The sequence below is a fragment of the Larimichthys crocea genome, chromosome III (genome assembly GCF_000972845.2).
Source record: "Larimichthys crocea isolate SSNF chromosome III, L_crocea_2.0, whole genome shotgun sequence".
NCBI classification, from domain to species: Eukaryota; Metazoa; Chordata; class Actinopteri; family Sciaenidae; genus Larimichthys; species Larimichthys crocea.
This window is the reverse complement of record NC_040013.1, coordinates 12753025-12772650: the sequence shown is the minus strand read 5'-3', so window position 1 is coordinate 12772650 and position 19626 is coordinate 12753025. Positions and strand designations below refer to the sequence as shown.

The 19626-nt window shown below is 40.7% G+C and overlaps 1 protein-coding gene across 1 annotated transcript; it reads right to left on the bottom strand.

Moving 5' to 3' along the window:
* Window positions 1-426: 426 nt before the first annotated feature.
* kcnk12 (potassium channel, subfamily K, member 12) lies at window positions 427-18398 on the bottom strand. Its single transcript, XM_027275974.1, has 2 exons — window positions 17351-18398; window positions 427-2295 (listed from the first exon to the last, which is right to left on the bottom strand). The coding sequence occupies exons 1-2, from the start codon at window positions 17688-17690 to the stop codon at window positions 1403-1405; spliced, it is 1233 nt and encodes a 410-aa protein (XP_027131775.1). The 5' UTR covers window positions 17691-18398; the 3' UTR covers window positions 427-1402.
* Window positions 18399-19626: the final 1228 nt, after the last annotated feature.

The following is a 19626-nucleotide window of genomic DNA, read 5'->3' as shown; positions in this document are numbered from 1 at the left end:
TGCGAAAACATTAAAATCACGCCTTAGAGGAGATAGTTTCCGGCAAAGTTGGCATTGATCATGCAGCCTAACAGGGTAGGACCATATCCTCTGAAAACACCCTCCATCCATTAAACCTTGGCTATACATTTACACTGATATGAAGAGGAAAATCAACCTCTGCAGGCTTCTGAACCATGCTTTGTTTTACAGAGAGAGCCATGATTCCCCACAAAAGATAAATCAATGCAAGTGAGAGATTCCTTTAGGGCTTTGTTTTCCACTACAGCATCTGAGATTGACCCAACTACTTTCAATCTGCATCATTTAACATAATGCGCCTCGGGGATAAAACCATCCATATTTTGCTTTTTTCTCAACCTCCTTCCTTTCAGTTATATTTCACTTCAAACAAACATAAATTTACTTCTCATTTGTTCTGTTCTACCAGTACACAAGTGTTCTACCAGTACACAAATCATTTGTTTTCTTTGCAGACAGCTGTAAGCTTGAGAGAGAAGAGAGTTGGAAGGTGCCTTCTTTTACCCTTTAAGTCAAAGTCTTTGGCCACTGAAGCATTTTCTGAGCTGATAAGAAGGCCAGTTCCTCTCTCCCGAGAAATGGATTTTCATTCTTCAACGCTGCTCTTTTTTTAAATCTTAAGCTATGGGAAATTACTCTTTGTAGCCTGTTAGTATGGCAGTCAAAATCAGCTACATCACAGCCAAGCGTAGCTAAACTCTACTTCCTACACTTGCCCCCTGGAAATGAAATCAGTCACCTGAGGGTAAAACTTGACCCATGCCAATAAAAAAAAAGGGGTTTGCACAATCAATGGAAGGCCTAGAAATGGTGCAAAAATGCATGAGAAGTATAATGCATAGATCAGTATGTGCTATATCATTTAGTGATTACATTTCAGCATTCAATATTTACACTCAAATAAACTGGCGAAGCCCCAAAACAATACATTGTATGCTTCCCTCGGCTCTTTTTAGCACAACAATCAGTCATTTCAGTCGTATAAGTCTGATATATTGAGCGTGAATGACAGAATAATTCCTCTGCAGACTAACACTGATATTTAAGAGACTTTCAGTGATTTGTTCTGGGTTGGGTTTGAAGTTAATGAAATTGGTGACTGGTGGTCCCCACGCTTCCAGACCAACTTGCGCTTTTTTGTTCTCTCTTCATGCCATCGTCATCGAATCATCGCTAAAAACATCACCGTCGTTACCTGTATTATCACCACAGGCTTGTAATTCCAACCAAAAGTATCCAAAAAAATCATATGTATCATGCATAACAAGTTACATTGGCAATCCAAAAGTTGTGTATTTTTTTGTATGGCGTCCAACCTCAGAGTTTGTTACGCAGTATGCAGATAAAGAGCTCCCATACTTTGTTTCCCGTCTCACTGTGTCTATCTGGAGTTACTCGTCTCTGCCAGCCTGTTGTTCATAATACCAAGGGCGCCAACCCCCCCAGAGAATCCATTATGGCGTGAGCTTCCACAGACTGTCCTGGGATATCCATTGGCTGACTCAGACAGCTGCTTCTGCATGATGGCCAGTGACACCTTGTTCGAGGCTGCCAAGTCTTTCATAGAGATCATCTCCCCTGATAGTCTGCGTCCCTCAGTGTCACTATCACAAGGTCCATCTGAGTCGGGCTGCTGGACAAAACGACCCTGGCGACTCTTAGAGCCTGGGCGGATGGCATTGCGCCTGCCCAGGAGGGCGCTAGCTTTATTGCAGCGCTGGCAAAACATGCAGCTCATTTTCTCCAGCATCCAGTTTAGCACCTGCTTGATGACAATAGAGATGACATTAAAGAGGGAGTAGATGCAGCACACACCCATTAACATGAAGAGGAAGTTGGCCACCCTGTAGAGGCTTTGGTATTCGTAAGCCGCACTTTGGCTGCTGACAAAGTCCCCAAAGCCAATGGTGCTGAAGGTGACAAAGCAAAAGTAGAGTGAGTCTAAGTAAGCCCAACCCTCCACTGGGGTGTACATGGCTGATGCGCAACAGGAGATAGTGATGGCGGACAAGCCAAGGATCAGCATCACATGGTACACAGAGGGCTTCCAGCCTGGGAGGGAGTAGGCTGAGAAGTCATGGCGGATGCCTGGCGGGAGTATACCGCTGTTCCTAATTCGCCGCTCCCTCACAGCCTTCATAACCACAGCAAGCAGTGTGATGATGCGCTCCAGGAAGAGGTTAAAGAACAAGATGGTGGCAGCACATCCAAGAAGTCCATAAAAGATCAGGAACACTTTCCCTGCAACTGTCACAGGTGTCGTCATCCCAAAACCTGCAGACACAGAAGAGAGATCTCAGACACTAAACTGAGGCCAAAAACAGATTTATTCATCCACAAAATGTTTCAACAGAAGAAGTTATATCTAAAGACAATGGAAGCAATGCGTGAATCCAAACTCAAACCTAAATGAAGTTTTTAAATGAGGCTTAAATTTTAATTCTAAACCTTTGTGCCATTAATACAAATGCAACAAAAGAGGGCATAGAGTAGTATACACACAAAAAATAGAAAATACTGGATAATAATTTGTGTTGATGCTGATAGGAGACTGTAAGCTTTCCCTGCAAGATGAGTGTACAAAAAAATCATAGTAATTGACAGAAAGGATGATAAAAAAAAGTGGCTCTGGTATAATTAAAAAACAATGTTTTGACTTGCAAATGAAGTTTCATGTTAAGACAGAATGAGGAAAAATAACTAGGCACAAATGTAAAAGCAGCATTAGATATATTAGCTTTAAACCAAAATAAATAGAAGTTTGCCATCTTTAAAGGGACCTTTATGTGAATGTCTAAACATATCATCTATATATATTCATAATGTACCTGTATATTTGTGCATTTTGCACCTCATACTGTTTCTACAGGGTGATTTTACATGAAGTACAGTATTTACTATGCTGGTTTTTGTTTGTGTGACTACAAGGGCATAGGTGTTATATTGAGGGGAGAGGGATGCCAGGAATAAGCTTAGGTAAGCCCTCTGAATATTTTTCTATCTTGGCTGTGCGGTTTGGCTTCCTGCTATCTTCTGATTTCTTAGTCAATTAGACTGAGTGTTCAAGCTGAGGCAGAGGTTATGAGGGGAAAGGTTTGCAGAGGAGAGGATGTTTATGGATTCTGCTGCATGTTGAAGGAGCACTTCTCAATCTCGAGGAGTGTCACAGGTGCAGCTCTGGCTTTGCAGCTTCGGTGTTAACATTAGCTGATGAGTGTCTTGGTATTTGAGCACTAGTATTGTTTCCTCTATGAGATTAAAACCATTTTATAAATGCCGTCGGCAGCATAACTGCAAGAAGACTGACACTTCCATTCAAGAGGAGGTGGAATAATTAGGAAAAGCTCTTTTAGCACAATATTTGAGGGAAAGAAAATGAATATGTGTAATTTATGGCGGTGGTGCCCAACCTTCAAGACTTGTGACACCTTAAAATGAAGAAATGTCCATTTTGAACTCCTCATTATTGGTTATGGTCATAGAGTGGACATTTGCTGTGGGCAGTTCAACCAAAGATGGACCTTTCTAATTTAAACTCTTTTCCAAATAAATGTTATAATATTTATATTATATACTTTATTATTCATCAAGGGAGAAATTCAGTAAGTGAAATTATCCAGTATTTCAAAAGAATTGAGAATAAAGATACTATGTGGCTGTGCTGAGGCTATTCTTGATGCATTAACAATGACAGTCCACACATGCTGATGATGTCATGTTTGCCATATTCACCATGTTAGTTTATTATGTTTGATATCTAGCTCTAAACACAGAGCACCGCTGAGGATGATTGGTCATAAACCAAAGTACTGGACAAACTGAAACTTGATGATGCCCTAGATGTAAAGGCAGAGGATCAGAAAACTTAGTTTTATTCATCCTGAGTGGGACATGAACGTCATGACAGTCCATCCAATAATAATATAAACCTCCTAGTGGCACTAGAGGAAGTGTCAGCAGGATTCTTCTCCTGTGGATTCATTAATGTCTGTAAAAAATGAAAAAAAAGTCACAGTAATCTAATCTAATAATCCAAAACTGCCATCACTACAGCCACGCTAGCACAAAGTAAAGCATAAAGTCAAAAGTCATAAAAAATAAACATCATTTTGTGTAGCAGAAATATTGTTATCCTGTACATAATGTTGTAACAACATTATGCAGCAGCTCAGTCTGTAGAGATTTGGCTTGGTCCAGCATGGACCAAATTATGGAATGTGGACTGGTAGCTGGAGAGGTGCCAGTTCACCTCCTGGGCACTGCCGAGGCACCCTTGAGCAAGGTACCGAACCCCTAACTGCTCCCAGGGCGCTGCTATGTATGGCTACCCGTCACTCCACCATCTCTCCACATTTGAATGTGTGTGTTTATGTTTGTGCATGTAAACACTTGAATGAAAGAATAATCACTTAATAAAGGGATCAATAAAGTATCTATTCCGTTTAATCAATTATATTGTAAACCATCAAGCATGTGTAGAAAACACTGTTTTATGTATTATGGAAGCGTCTGCATACACACACATACAGTATATGACACATATACATCTGCAGGAGACCTTCTACACATGTACCTCTCTTGTAAATAGTGATGTTTGACTTGTCATGTGCACATTTTCTGCTCTTATCAATATCAATAGCCTGCATTTTATGGTTATTTGTATGCAAACATACAAGCACTTGTACGGCCAAGGCGAGTACACTCATGCAAACACTCTTAAACACACACAGACACACACACACACACACACACACACACACAATGTCATGCCCCTTATCCACAGAGCAGCAGATGGTATATTTGTCAACAAATAAAATTGTGCTGAAAGATCAACCAGTTCACTTTCAGGCCAAGGTTAATTGATTTTTCCATCATGGCCATCCTCCATTTCAGTCTTCTCAGAGCATTAGGGCAGTGTTTTCCTCCCCTTTTTCACCAACTCCTCTATAACCATCCTTGTCAGGTAATAAATGACATCAATATCTAGACAATACTTCCTTTATGATATCCAAAATGGCTTTTTTGACCTTATCTCTCGCACTGAAAACCACTCTCCTGTGGGTTTGCTGTTGACATGTCGGGTCATTTAGATCAACACTGATTGATAGATTGTTTTATAGAGACAAGAGAGAATATAACCCCCACGTGTCCACACATGTACACACATCTTACAACCTTGAACACACAGAGATAGAGTTGTGTAGGTGTTATACGTTAAATTAGACAGTGAGTTATCTGCTTTTGTCAAAGATAGTGACAAAGTTCAGTGACGGACGATGAAGCACACTTGGTTGACAGAAAGGTGGAGGACAATGATTGCCCAAATTAAGCCCTTCAGCTGAATCCTATGTTAATTAATTAACAGCCCAATTCTTTTTAACCAGACTGTATAAGAGGGAAAGAAGATTACATCTTCTCAGCGTGTGCAGAGACAGTCTTCCGCACTGTCTCTCATTACCAAGTAAATTACCTAAGAGAGGAAAAGGCACCAGGCATCGATTCAGTGTAGCATTTCAGAGCCATTACTCCAGACTACTGTGTCACAATGCATTAGGGAAAACAGAACAATAATAGAAGGCAAAGGACAGGCAAGCTGAAACCCAAGCTGCAAACACAGTGTGACTTTACTCGCAAAGACCTTGTCATTCCGACTTTAAAACTGTTAAAGACTGACATCACCAGTCCAGGCCAAAGATGCTGCAGCTGAACCCGGTGAACGTTCTCTAGCCTTTCCACTCAGTCCGAGCCAGGATGAGCCATTTAAATCAGCAGAACTTGATAAGGCAGGAAATCATATGTGTGCTAATCCACTTAAATCTGAGCCCTGGGAGAATATTTATTCATTAACATTAAATAAAGTATGCTCAAACCAACATAGAAAATGATGTTATGCTCTAATGGCTAACGGCGCTTGCACACATAATTACACACTTGAGATTCAACCAGAAGGAACATGATGGAAATGGTGCCATTAGTATCCATTAATTACCAATTGACAGTTTTAAGAAACTAGATGGTTATCAGACTGCAGGGAAATGAAAGAAAAGGTCGTTATTGGGCCGTAGTGATTTCGGTGTTCAGTGGTCAGGTCTGAATCCGATGTACTCAGCAGCAATTAGTGAGTTGACACACTTCAGGCCGAGTGGCTTTCATTCAATTCCGATGGCACATTACAATGGCTCATTAAATTGTGTAATAAAGTCAACATCTGAACAAATAGTGCAGATTACTGAGAGTGTTGCTAATAGAAGTATTGATAGATTTCATGAGTGCTCTGCATTTAATTTGGTACATTTAGAAAGAGACCACTCACCTCTAAATACTAATCAATCCTCAAATTGCACACCAAAGAGCCACTCTTAGTGAAAGAGAACTGTATAACATCTACCACCTTCAACAGGTATTTCATAATCTGAACAGTCTGCGTGTGTGAAATCCAAATCTATAAAGTGCTCCCTCCTTAGCTGGAGTGAAATGTCTTCTGTTAAGATATGCTGAATAGTGCTATTCTACTGCAGCATTACTGTATGAGTAAAAACGAGGCGGTAGAATTGATTTCCCAATAAGCATATAAACATGTGATCATCACAGTTATAATGACAGATTCAGAATCAATTTGCGTAAGTGGAAAAGCTCTGCAAGCCTGGTGATATTATACGTTTTTGTTTTTGTCATCATATCCCATAAAAAGACCAAAACAAACAATGTGTTGGCACTCACTTACCGAAGACTTTAAAGCTTTAAAGCTCATATAATCAAAATTATGACACTAACAATTAATGATATAACTATGTGTAATAGAAAGGGACTTGCTTGATGAACCCACAGAGATTTATCGCTCAATAAAACACCCTTCATTCATCAGCAGCTAAGGAAATATTTTCTTAGGATGAAGTGTGGTGGAGACCAAAAACAGAGCTGAAAAGGAGTGACTATTGGACTTGACTCGACTCAACCTGAATTAAGAATATGTCTTCATTGTGTTCATAGTTTGCTAAGTAGCCTCAGTCTAGCCTCAGCCTAAGTCCTTGTAGGTTCATAAACAACAATAACACTGTAGTTTTTTTTTATTTAAAGAGAAGTTTAAAAAAATTGTTTAGGATCTTCAGCCTCAGATGTGGTGCTGTTGTGCGTATTTAGGGCAGCAGGACAGTGTATATGGGATTGACTGAAAATAAACTCATGTTCATACCCATATTCATCTTAATGATGGAATATGTCACCCAGGTCAACAGTGTGGCTGATTGATGTGTTTTTAATATTTTTTTGTACAGCAAGTGAGCTTTATAGCACAGAGGAATAAGGAGGTTTAATCTGTTTTTGTCTTTTACATCTTAACCTGGGATTTTTTGATAGTAAGAAAACAAGAGAATATCACCTGACTTATTCTGTAATGTAATAGCAAATTAAAAAATAGCGTTTTTAATACTTGACGCAGAGTGCTATATTGTCTGCAGTTTTCAAGAAGCTCACCTTAAAGATGGTGGCAGATTTCTGAGAGTCTCCTGAAAAAGATGTACTGATTCTTTTGACTGAAAAATATCATCACAAGGCCAACAGTCACAAAGCCAAGCAGGATTTATAATTGAAGGGATAAAAGGCCAGTCAGAATTAATGAACAACATAAAATAGAGGCCAAAGCTCTTAATGGATACCCAGATGAGAATGAAGACTAACAAGAGACACTCAAAGTGTGTCTATGTTTGAATGAAGGACATGTGCTATACATTCGTTGTCTTTCTATCTGAACCTGAAGGTCACTGGGTGTCATCAAGGACAACATCCCCCAACATGATTCCCAGAAGTCCTGGAAAGGGATTGAAAGATTCATTGTGTGACTGCTTTGCAAACCAAAAATCAAATCTCTCCCTCCTATTGCCTCCCAATGTCCCCAATTAAAGAGCTTTAAAAACAAGCCCCCAGTCAAACCAACTGTGTCCCACTAGTGGGAATAATCTTAAATTGGCCTGATAGGAGCGGCGGCAGAAAACGCCACGTCCCTCTGATGACTGTGTTTCTGTGACGAACGGGAAATAATTAGTCATGGGGTGGCGTGGCAGGGGTCTGCAGAGAGGACAGAGGGCTGAGGAAGCAGCAACATGGCCAGACCTGAGACATCATCACCACACCATCTGCTGAGGAGCTGCCAGGATTACTGGCAGACTAGATAATAATAGGAACATTCACACTTTGCTGCCAGTTTTACAAAAAAAAAACAGATGATGGAACGGGTCACATACATGACAAATTTAATTTGAGATGCAGCTTTATAGCTGTATGTGTGCGCTGCATGCACAAGTGAAATGGAAGCCAACAATGAATCACCCAAAGCACTACATTCAACAATATTTCTATTGGGCCCTGAAGTAAAACAATGTGACTTTGAATTACACACCTAGCTCACCCACACACAATATAGGTGATACATTAATAGTATCTGTTCTGCATGTCAACACATTGAGTAAGAGTGTTTTTTGCCACCCATGGCTGTGCAATAATTAGAAATAATGGATTGAGGTGATCATGATTAACGCTTGTTCACACAGATATAAATTACAAGAGTAACAGCTCAGACATGTACACACTGTTAGAAGTAATAAGGTGATATCTACAGAGCAACACAAAGCTGCTCAATGAAACGCAAGCTGGAATACCTTATTTTTCTTATTTTGTGATTCACTCAGCCCTCCATAAGTGAATCGAATCTGGTGTTTTAAATTGTATCTCAGGACATAATTCACTGGCAAAGAGAGCCAGGAGGAGTGATGACTCCACCGCTGTCTGTATTGATCTATTGTGAAAAATGCTGCATTGTCTTTGGGTCTGCGCCAACATTTATTTATTTATTTTTTCTCTCCGTTGTTCTGTTTTTCATCTTTGCCAAATAAAAAAAAAACTGAAATGACACCAGTATGCATGGGGTCAGGGCTTTAAAAACAAAATTAAGATTCATGTAGCCTCATCTGCAAATGGTAACACAGATTTGTTTTTTTCACGAGGCTGAGGAGTCATTCTCTCATCAGATTAATAGCTTCTCCCTGAATGATCTAAAGGCTATGTCCTTGTGTTTCCCATGGAAATGAATGTATGCACAGTCAGTGTGTTTGAATAAAAGCTCAGCTACATAAAGCCCTCTTGTATTATTACCTAAAGTAAACACACCTGTCCAGGTGGAGCTTATGAAACACTATCACCCACAGATCAATGTGATAAGCCTCTATATTCACCATTATAGACAAATACAGACTTGGTGCTCACATGAGGTTACATTAAATGGACTGTATGTCTTTTGTGTTTCACATTTCCAGCCATTTAAAACAGTGAAATCACAAGTCAGCAGGACAATGTCAAGGACACACTGTCAGGGAGTTACAGCTTCGAAAATGATGTTGCATGTATTATACATGCAGCATACCGCCTCAGAGAAATGACGAGGCGATGCTCTGTTGCACACAATTAAATGATGTTTTACTTTCTGTTAACCACATGTGCCCACTCTGAGTCTGAGACTGTGTGACACCGCCAGAGGCTGCCTGCCTGGAGGTAGCCGAGTAATTTGTGAACGTTGACAAAATGCATTTCAGCACATTCAGCTAGGTGTGATCCCGGTGTTTTCCAGAGATAATCAATCTTTCAGTATGAAAATCCAAATGTATGCCAAACTAATTAAGTTTGTCACTTGAATGATTTAAAGTCTTGCTGGTGAAAGAAAAATGCACACTTGCTAACTTTTTGGGCAAAAACTTCAGTCAAACCAGAGCGGATTCACTCAGAAGCTCTCATGTAGTGCATGTAAGCTCATTATTCTGTAGACAGAACGAGGATCATGTCTGCTCCTTCTGTAATCCTGACAGATAGTTATGTTGAAACTTCAGCATGAGAAGCCAAGTACTGCATCTCTTTTCCAATTTTCGACAAGCGCTTCTTTTTGGTCATTTGCCTTTAAAGCAGATGTGTAATATGTACTGGGAATGATTCATACTAGTATGCAACACACGATCCCAAGCACCAGGGATGACATAGTGCGCTGTCAATTCTTTCGGCCTGTAATCTAATTATGATGACCAACCATCTTACTGATTCACGGTCATGCTCAAAAGTCATGTGAGCCTGCTCTGTGCAAAGTCTCTCATGTGTTAATTGTGTTTGCTCTGTTCAAAAAGTTTTGACTGAGGCTCAAAGGAACGTGACTGTATGACTGTACGTGAGTGTGCGAGGATGCCGATTTATCTCACATCTTAATTTAATAAGCTATTTGAACTGAACTATTTTACAAGAAATACTAGTAATATGTTTTGGCATATATATATATATATATATAGATATATATATATATATAGATAATAGAATATATATATATATGCCAACAACATACTGAAATATATATAAAAAATAACAGTATTTCTCTGTAAAACATAAAAATTCAGCAAATTTATAGTTCTCAACATTCATTTGAAATGCGATATTTCATTACAGTGTAGTGCAGCACATCCTCCTGTTAGGCCCTCCTTCACAGATAGACAGCTGCCAACAGCTGTTCGCCAAATTGCTATTAGCTTATTAACACTATACATGACCCAGAGGTAGAGATAAATGTTCAGCTGGTACAGGAGTGGAATTGCTATGCAGGGGACACGTTGCCTCTGCAGACGGATGATTCAACTACCTCAAAGGTTGCCAACAATCCAAAAGTTCCAGGAAGGGGACTTTTCTGCTTATGGGGAAAGTTTAAACTCTTGTAGTTGCAAGTCAGCATTGACATCAGCACCGGTGCAAATAAGGTTGTCAGGAAAAGTGATGATGATCAAAATATTAATCCCAGAATAAAATCTAAAATGGCTGTCTAAATTTACCCTGTAAGGAAAACCAGTCAGAGGACCTCAGAGTGCAAAGAGCATGCAGAGTTTATCTTCTCTTTACCTTAACAGTTCAAAGAGCAGAATCAGTGAAATGCTAATCAGTTTGAGGAGGAGGAAGCCCAGCAAATCTGCTGTGTCCTCTAAAATGATCTTGGTATCACTGAGCCTGTGAGTTACTGTACGCAGGCGAGTACACGACTTAGGAAGCCAGGGTGGATTTATGACCTGCTGTGACAGAGTGCAGAGGTGTGTACAGCTATCCTGTACAGCAGCAGTTAACTAAGATGGGGATTTATTGAAGCCTGTGGTTCTCAGCAGGTCTGCCCTACACACACACACACACACACACACATTTCCACTTCACACTTGGAAGCACCCAGTACCCAGGAGAGGACCTGGGAGCAAACGCTGAGTTGAATGATTTTCAATCTAACAGTAATTATTAAATTTTTTGTATTTATTAATCACTGAATTAATCAATTATTGGCTCATATCTCAACAACTATTGGAAGCATTGCCATGAAATTTTGTACAGACGTTCATGGTTCCAGGATGATGTCTCCTGTTGAATTTGGTGGAAATAGTCTCCTGCCGCAGCTAGAAGCAGGGTTAGTGTGAGCGGTGAGAGTGAAGCAAAATAGTTAAGTTGTGGGTCATAAATCTAAAGCACAAACACATAGTCCAATTTTTCCTGTGTTGATATTAAAATACATATACTGTACATGTGAGTGCAGCTTTAAGGTATACTTGAGATCTTTTACACAGCAACTGAATTAATTCAGACACAGTCTTATGGATCTTATATGCAGCAGTGGTCCAATTTGGCTCCACTTTCCACTCCACTCATTGGGGACACAGTTTTTGTGCTGAGTGTTTGGACTGCGCACAATCTAAAGAGACCCCCAGTGCCTTTCATGTGACTGAGGCCTGACTCTGTTTTCCATTTCTAACAGTGACATTTCCTCTGAGTCTGTGATTTCACAGAGCTTCCCAGGAGATCTGAAGAGAAGAGAGGGAAAAAGACGGCAGTAGAGGCAAAGTAAAGAATACAGAGCTTTACTGACCAGCTTCAAATAGTTCTGAAGTTATCTATATCTCCTTATATAATGTGCTGCTTCTGCAATGTGACCAGACTCTATTTTCTAACACAACTGTCCCACAGAAACACAATAAACAAAGGGGCAAAGTACGTAAATTTAGGATAGATGTTAGACAGCAGTTAGCACTGTCTGGGTGAGTCTCGCAACAGTGCTGAAGTGAGAGACAGAAGGCAAGAACTAGTCTGAAACATTGTCGTGCACCGCTGAATCTGCTTTCACAGATTGCAAACCTTTCCCGCCCACCTCCTGAAAGCAAATTTATAACATACACCAACAGCAACAACAACACAGATGGTTTTGTCCCAGCGAGGCAGCACCGAACGGTTAATCTAAATAAGAACACAACATCAAAGCGAAAACACAGCCTGGTTTCTGGGATCCACGCTATCATGTGACATTTCAAACTGTTTAAATGCCAAATGCACGGTCTGCCAGTCTGAGGTGACGTTGTCTTGTAACCTCAGAGACACACGGATTACAAGGCGCAATACAGAACAGAGAACAAATTTGGTTTGCTTCGTCATCTCAGATATACGGGCTCTGGTCAGACAGGCGTGTAATAGTCGCAAAGGCCTTACAAGTGTGCTTCTCTGATCAAGAGTGCTGCACAGTCAGCACTTTTTAAATGGGCACAAGAAGACGACGGAGATAACACCCTCAGCATTGATCGACAGTGAGGGAGAAGACATGGGTATTTCTAAATTTTGCCTTGTGATCATGACATAACAATCTTGTAGTTAACAAAATTATAATTTCTTTACCACAACATTCCTGTTGGGAGCTGAATATAATGTCAGTGTGGTCTATAATAATTACTGTTCAGTCTCAGCGAATCAATTCGTCTTGCGTTGAGATAATTAGTTTGTAATAACGAGAATACCTGACAAACAATTACGAGCATTTCCTCTCTGGCCTTCTGTATCAAATTGGGTCAGCTTTAATCGCTAATTACAGACTCTGTAGTCACTCTGGGGAACGTGTAACATCTAGTGATTTCTCAGACACTACACGGTGTCAACTTTCACTAAATTTGGCAGGCTGATCCATCTTCACTTACAGTGGGGTAACTCTCATGTGAGGGCTATAAAATTGAATCAGATTTTGCACATAAGCTGGATATCCCAAAGACAGCTGGAGAAATTCTGCAAAGTTGAAGCAATTATGCATGTTGGCACCACGTCTTGGCTTTTACAGCAGCACTGACTGTCCTGACAGAAGCACTATAGTGTTATGACAGAAACTTAATTTTTAGACTGTGTTCTGAGGTCAGAGAAAGTTCATATATTAACTTGATGTGGTTGCTAAGATCAAATGTAAAACTACACTCCTACTAGCTGAGTCTATTTAATACAGAACAGACTGAACATCCATCTAATCCAGCTACAGGACAGTGTATAGGACAACCCTTGTACACAGTCCACTTTTGGACAGCAGAATAATGTGTAAACACAGCTTTTTACATTATTATTATCAGTTGAACTGGCTAACATGTTAGCCAACAGATGCTGATTTAGAAATCTAGCACAGAGTAACTTTTATTCATAATTATGTTTTTGGCTGACCTGACACATTTAAGATCAATATTCCCTCAATATGCTTCAGCTGTTAAATGCTCTGCTGCATTCACAAACTCGTTTCTTTGTGTGTCTGCTGTTTGGTGTTTGGCATGTAGTGTACAGAGTCTTTTAAAGTATTTTTTTACTGAAAATAGCTGCTTGTCATGTAAGGAAAAAACATATATGTAAGTGGTGACGTTGTGGGCTTTAAGACCAAAACAATGAGCTGAAAGAGGCCACAGCGGTCTGTAGTATGCAGCCTTAGGGCATAATCACATTACACATCATTTGATCCATTGTTAATTTAGAAATATTGATTATTTAATTTGATGTGTTTTCAATGTATTCAAGTATGAACTGAGAGTGAGAAAATAAAGAGTGAGGCATCTTTGATTAAAATATCAGATCAACCTGGAATAGCAACAATATTTATTCCAGCATATCCTGAGGGAAAAGCATCCTGTCATCTTGTTGCAGCACAGCACTGTACAGCCAGGGTTTAAGCAGGATTTCATCTTCTCTTAACTGTGCCTACCGCTGACATTTCTCCTCATTTTACAACTTGTGGGCTGCATTGAGTTTAAATCAGGTCTCATTTAAAGGACAAACTGCATGAAGGTTTGTTTTGTACTGTTTGTTAAACTACCTATTTGCTTTGTCTGCCTTTGTGACTTCTCTGAGTGGGTGTGATGAAGCAAGAATCTGCAATTGCTGCCAGGGGCAAGAAGAGGCAGGACACAGAGTCCATCCCCAGAGATAAAAAGCCCAGAATACAATCCAAACCTGCATCGGAAAATTACGTGGAAATCCGCAAAAACTAACTGCCCTAAGTGGCTTATTCCACCCACTCAATCTCCACAAAGTTAAAAGTCTCAGATCAGACAGCCATCAGATACGACTCATTCTCAAACAAGTATTCCCCCTTGCAGCACTTCAAAACTGACAAAGTATTTCTCCAATATGTCAGTATAACTTACATTGAGACCTCTAGGCCCACAGCAGCTACATAGATCTGTCCTAAATGGAAATTGTCAAGTATCAATCAGCTTTGATGGTTATAAATAGATTTGGTATTAATAGAAATTCTGTTTACTGAGCAGACTCTTGTGCCCTCTTTAATGAGCATTCAGACGCTAAAACCTTGTCTGAAAATGTAGGGCAGGACAACACAACCAAGGGTTGGATGCTGACAAAAACAAACTCTTCAAACAGGAATATTCTGATTATCATATTACTGATGCTGTTAGACTCAGTGCACTATAAATATTTGTCGCCAAGCACAAAAGCCCAAAAAGTTTAATAGTGTCTGTGTTTGATCGCTGCAGATGACTGTATGTGTACCGCGTTCACACTATTTTTCTCAGCATTTAATATAGTGATACAAAGAGCATTGATTGACCTTGTTTTCAGTTTGAGGTGTCACCAGTTTTACAGACGTCTCTTATCTTATAATAGCTACTGCAATGTTTTTTTTTTGCAGTACCAAGAGTGGCCACTGGGACAAATTGGCAGCAGAGCAGAGTGGTGGCATCATTTTAGCTCTGCTTATACGTCCATATGTTTAACAGAAAATGTTTAGCTTGATCCCTATCTTAATTAGCATGTAAGCATGTGATGGGAATGTCATTAGTTGTACACGTATTTGGTCATGAATCAAAGTATTGCACATTCAATACAACACATCCAATTGCTGTTGAGATATTTCAGTCTGGACTAAACTGATCAACCAACCGACAGATTGACACTCCCGAGAGCCACGGCACTGCTAAAAAAGTATGACTGAAAGCTAACTTTTGACCTTGGAAAAAAGTTGTTTTGTTGCAGCTGAGAAATTTCCATGACAACTGAGCAACTGCAGAGGAAGATTGTGAGTTATGATTGAAAAGTCCAGAACAGAGTGGTAAGTGTGTTTTTGTCCAGTTGTGTTACAAAGGCCAGAATGAACGTTCTGTGTCAACCTTTAAGGTAACAAGGACAAGAAGTCCTTGATTAAAAGCTTCAGAGCAGCCACTGTGCTGACCACTGTGATGAGATCATTAATATATTAAGGTGTAAAGATTTTAAGAAAAAGATCAAACAGCTGATTTTGTTGGATCATGCTTTAGGTATTTTTTGTATACTGCAGTATTTCCTGAAATATGGAAACACACTGGATGCAGTACAAATGACCAGTGTATCTCGCCAATCCCCTGGGTAAACAGTGGCCACAGCTTCACTTTCATTCTTCAAAGTGATATTGTGGAGGCACATCAAGGGGAGCAAAGTGTCACTGCCGATTTGAAGCCCCATGCCACAGCGGAGTCAGAAGCAGAAAGTGTTCTGGAGGAGTGTCTAGAGAGCACAGAGGGATGCCAGTCTGATAAAGAGTTGTGTGGGGAGCCCCCCAAATCCCTTTTATATCGCTGGCTCACGGGCATACAGAAAAAGTAGCACACAAGCCGGAGGGTTGGGGTGGTTGGAGGAGAGATCAAAGCGAGGTGGAGATCAAAACAGAAATCCATGCAAGCGTAAGAAAAAGACAAATACTGTAGACAGACATCACCCTTTTTTTCTATTTCTTTAGCCTGAACGGTTGAGTCAGTTTATATGATCTGCTTTTCGGGGTAAGACTGCACTGCTGCATGACAACTGGAGCACAAAAGAGCTCAACCTGCCACAGCTGTGCACAAACACAGCTGCTGTGGTTCCCCTCCTGCGACTGGGCGAGCTGAGTGCATGCGGCTCCCTGAGAGCTTCTGCATTTGTTGATCTGAGAGCAGGAGGTGGGAGAGCCAGTAAAGCTCATGACAGGTGTACAGTAAATAAAGTTCTGACAGGTTTCTCATATGGATCCAATTCCTCCAATGCACCCATATCCAGCCATCAGTTTTCCTTATCACTCCTCTTGCCACCGTTTTCAATTAATAGGAGGTACCAGGGGTGTTACACTGTATATATGTTTGTGTCTTGAGGGCAAGGTCAGAGATAGACAGCTGCTGTCAGCTCAAATGATTACCCAGAGTTCATCTGCACGTTCACCCATTCACACTCACTCACTCACTATATGCTGTGGTTCCTCTAAAGCTGTCAGCGAGGGAAGGACATAGGGCTTAGTGGGTATTGGAACCATCAGGCATGCAGTTCACCACACTGTTGGCCCTCGGGGTGCCCTGTGAGGGACACTTGCTCTTTTCTGACCTATCGCACAAGTAAATGTTAAATGAGGGGGAGCAGACGGGGCTTCTCATTGACATTCCTGTTAGTTTGAATGGAAATGTGGCCAAAAAAAAAAAAAAAAAGGGACTGCACCCATGGGTGCTGTCCTATAGCTAGTGATGAGTGTGCCTCTCCTGGCAGGCGAGTCAGATGTCGCCCCCATTTGCCAAAGTCCCTCACAGCCAAAATGTAACACATGAGTGGAAAAACAAAACAAAAAATCTTAATCTGTTATTCTGTATGTAAGCCAGTGGAAAGAAGGCAGCCAGGGACGGCAGCTCCAGTCCTTTTGACAGCCAGACTGTCAGGAATGATATAATTATTTAATAAATAGAAGCCACATTAATATTAACCACTCTCCAACTTATTAGTCTTGAATGTGGCTTTATCAGGGCATGAGCTCCCACTAAAAAGATCCAATTACTGTCTTAAAGGTGTGAGCTGATTAATATGCATTCTTGGGAGTTATTTTCTATTTCTAAGGGTTTATATAAAGGCTTGACTACTTTTGGTTTTCATGGACTAATACATGTTTTTCACAAATTTAGAGGACACCATGTCTGCAACCAAATGGACGCAAAGGTCAAGGGAATGAGTGAATGCTGCATAGATCACCCACCTATAGTCGACACCACAGTTCCAACAAAATAAAAAGCCCCTGTAAAATCCCATCGTGGCCTCAGAGCGTCAGCCCGGATCCCGGCGGCGATGGCAGCCTCGTACTCCCGCAGGAAGGAGTTGAGGTCCTGCAGGCTGATGTTGAAGGTCTCACTGAAGTTCAGGAGCGTCCCGTTCCAGCGGCCGTGAGCCCGCAGCTCAGAGGGCCTCTCTATAGCCGAGAAGACCGCAGCGCCGCACAGCAGGTACAGTATGATGAGGACGGCGAGCAGCGCGAAGCGGCCGTTGTCCTCGTTGAGGTGCAGGGAGCGGCAGCCTTGCAGTCGCTGGCCAGGCATCATCCAAATTTCAGCACCACTCGCGCGTCGGACAGCGACAAGCTCCACATCGGAGACGGCATTCACTCGTCTGCAGGTGCCCTCTGGAAGTCACTGGGCTGCTCTCTCACTGCACTTCTACGGGCAACATTTCCTCCAGTAAGCTCTCCACGTTGTCCCATGGTAGTTGTGAAGTGATATAATCTGTACCCGAGTGGCAGAAAAAAAACGCTCCACTTGTGGATGTAAGTGTGTAGATCCACGGAAGAGTTCATAAGAAAAGCTGCCGGCGCACAGTTTCATCATAGATACATTTTTCTTTCACAGCTGTGTGGCAATGCAGTTGGTGTGAAGTGGACTGCGGCTCAAATCCAAGCGGACGCGCTTCTTTGTGCGAATGCAAGCAGTGGTAGTAGTATCCTCTGGGTCCCCTGCACCAAAATGTTTCCACGATGACGCTCGAAATTCTGCAAAGTACAGATTTATGTGTCGCAGGGAAACCCTCCCGTTCCCAAATAAAGTCTTCTATCCTCCAGGATTGCTTGGTCTGTAGAAGTGTAGATCTGCAGCTCTCATGTGGACGTTAGTGGCACAGTATGTCTTATCAGTGCATACGGTGAGATCACTGCTCGCTGTAAACCGGAGACTACAGTATAACATCACTATAGGATAAGCAAAAGATTGAATAAGATGAAGATTGTGCAGCAGGCTGAGGAGAAGCAGTATACCCGTGCGTCCTGAGTTGAGATAGTCCTCAGACAACAGAGGGTTCACATTTCCACTTGTCTGCAGCCGTGTTGTGCCATGCGCACCGAGGATGCTCTACTCACTAGAAACTGGACTCCATGCAGAAACAAAGGTACCCTCCTGAACTGAGGTACTTCAAAAGTTTCTACACCGATCCAATAAAAAACATTTAGTATTGAGATCATATACTTAAGTAAAGGTAATCATACAACAGAATAAAAATACACTACAATGAAAAACCCTGCATGAATCAAGTACAAAAGTATTATGAGAAAATTAAAGTATTAAAGGTAAAATTACTCATTATGCAGCAAAATCAAGTTGTACCAGTATTTAGGGCTGTAATTATTTTAATTTCTATTGATCTCAGAATTATTTTCTCACTTAATCTCAATCAATAAGTTTCATCTATTTATTGGTTAATTACATAATTAATTAAAAATGCAAAATATATTCAGTTATCAGTGATAAAATAAAGGAAACTATAACTCTAACCAAAAATATTTATCTGTGAAATGTCTCAAACTATTTGTTTATTATTTTTCATTCAACCATCTTGTCTGTGATTCAGCTAATCTAATGAGATTTCATACAGTGATGTAGGAGTACAGCAAAACTACATGTCTCTCTGTGATATACTGAAGAAGAAGTAGAAAGTAGAAAATGGAAAGTAAAATACCTCAAATGTTCATTGACTAAAGGTACATGGTTCTTGTCTAACAGTGGAAATAATCACAATATACCAGAACATAACATAATTATTAGTCTTAAACTTGTCACACTATGTGTGTGACAAACAACATTAAAAAAATGGTTGAAGACAGACATGATCTCACCCCGCTGTCATCGTTTCTCTTGGTTTAAATGAATAACGACCCACTCTGCGTGCTTTTAAGACCCAACAGAAGACTTATTAGACAAATGGAGAGTTTTGCAATTCACTGATATTTTTGTGGAAAGCAGTTAGGTTGCGTGCCTGTGCCACAATATACAGTACATAAAAACAGAACAAGAGGCTGGTCACATTTACAGCAGGTGTATTCCTATTGACAGTTTTCCGGACAAAGGACACGGCTGAGTGAATTCTTACAAGGCACACTAAGGTTCAAATTACCGCTCAGAAAAAAAAGGGAGCAATATCCTTTTTGGTTGATGAACACACAGTGGAAATTCCAACAAAATCAATGACGACCTGGAGCTGCTGATCCATGAA

What these genes read in the sequence shown, in the direction of transcription:
- kcnk12 (XM_027275974.1), bottom strand. Translation starts at nt 17,690, where the DNA reads ATGATGCCTGGCCAGCGACTGCAAGGCTGCCGCTCCCTGCACCTCAAC. An exon ending in AACTGTGGTGTCGACTATAG is followed by an intron (nt 2,296 to 17,350) that starts GTGGGTGATCTA and finishes CTGTGTCTGCAG; the next exon opens with GTTTTGGGATGACGACACCT.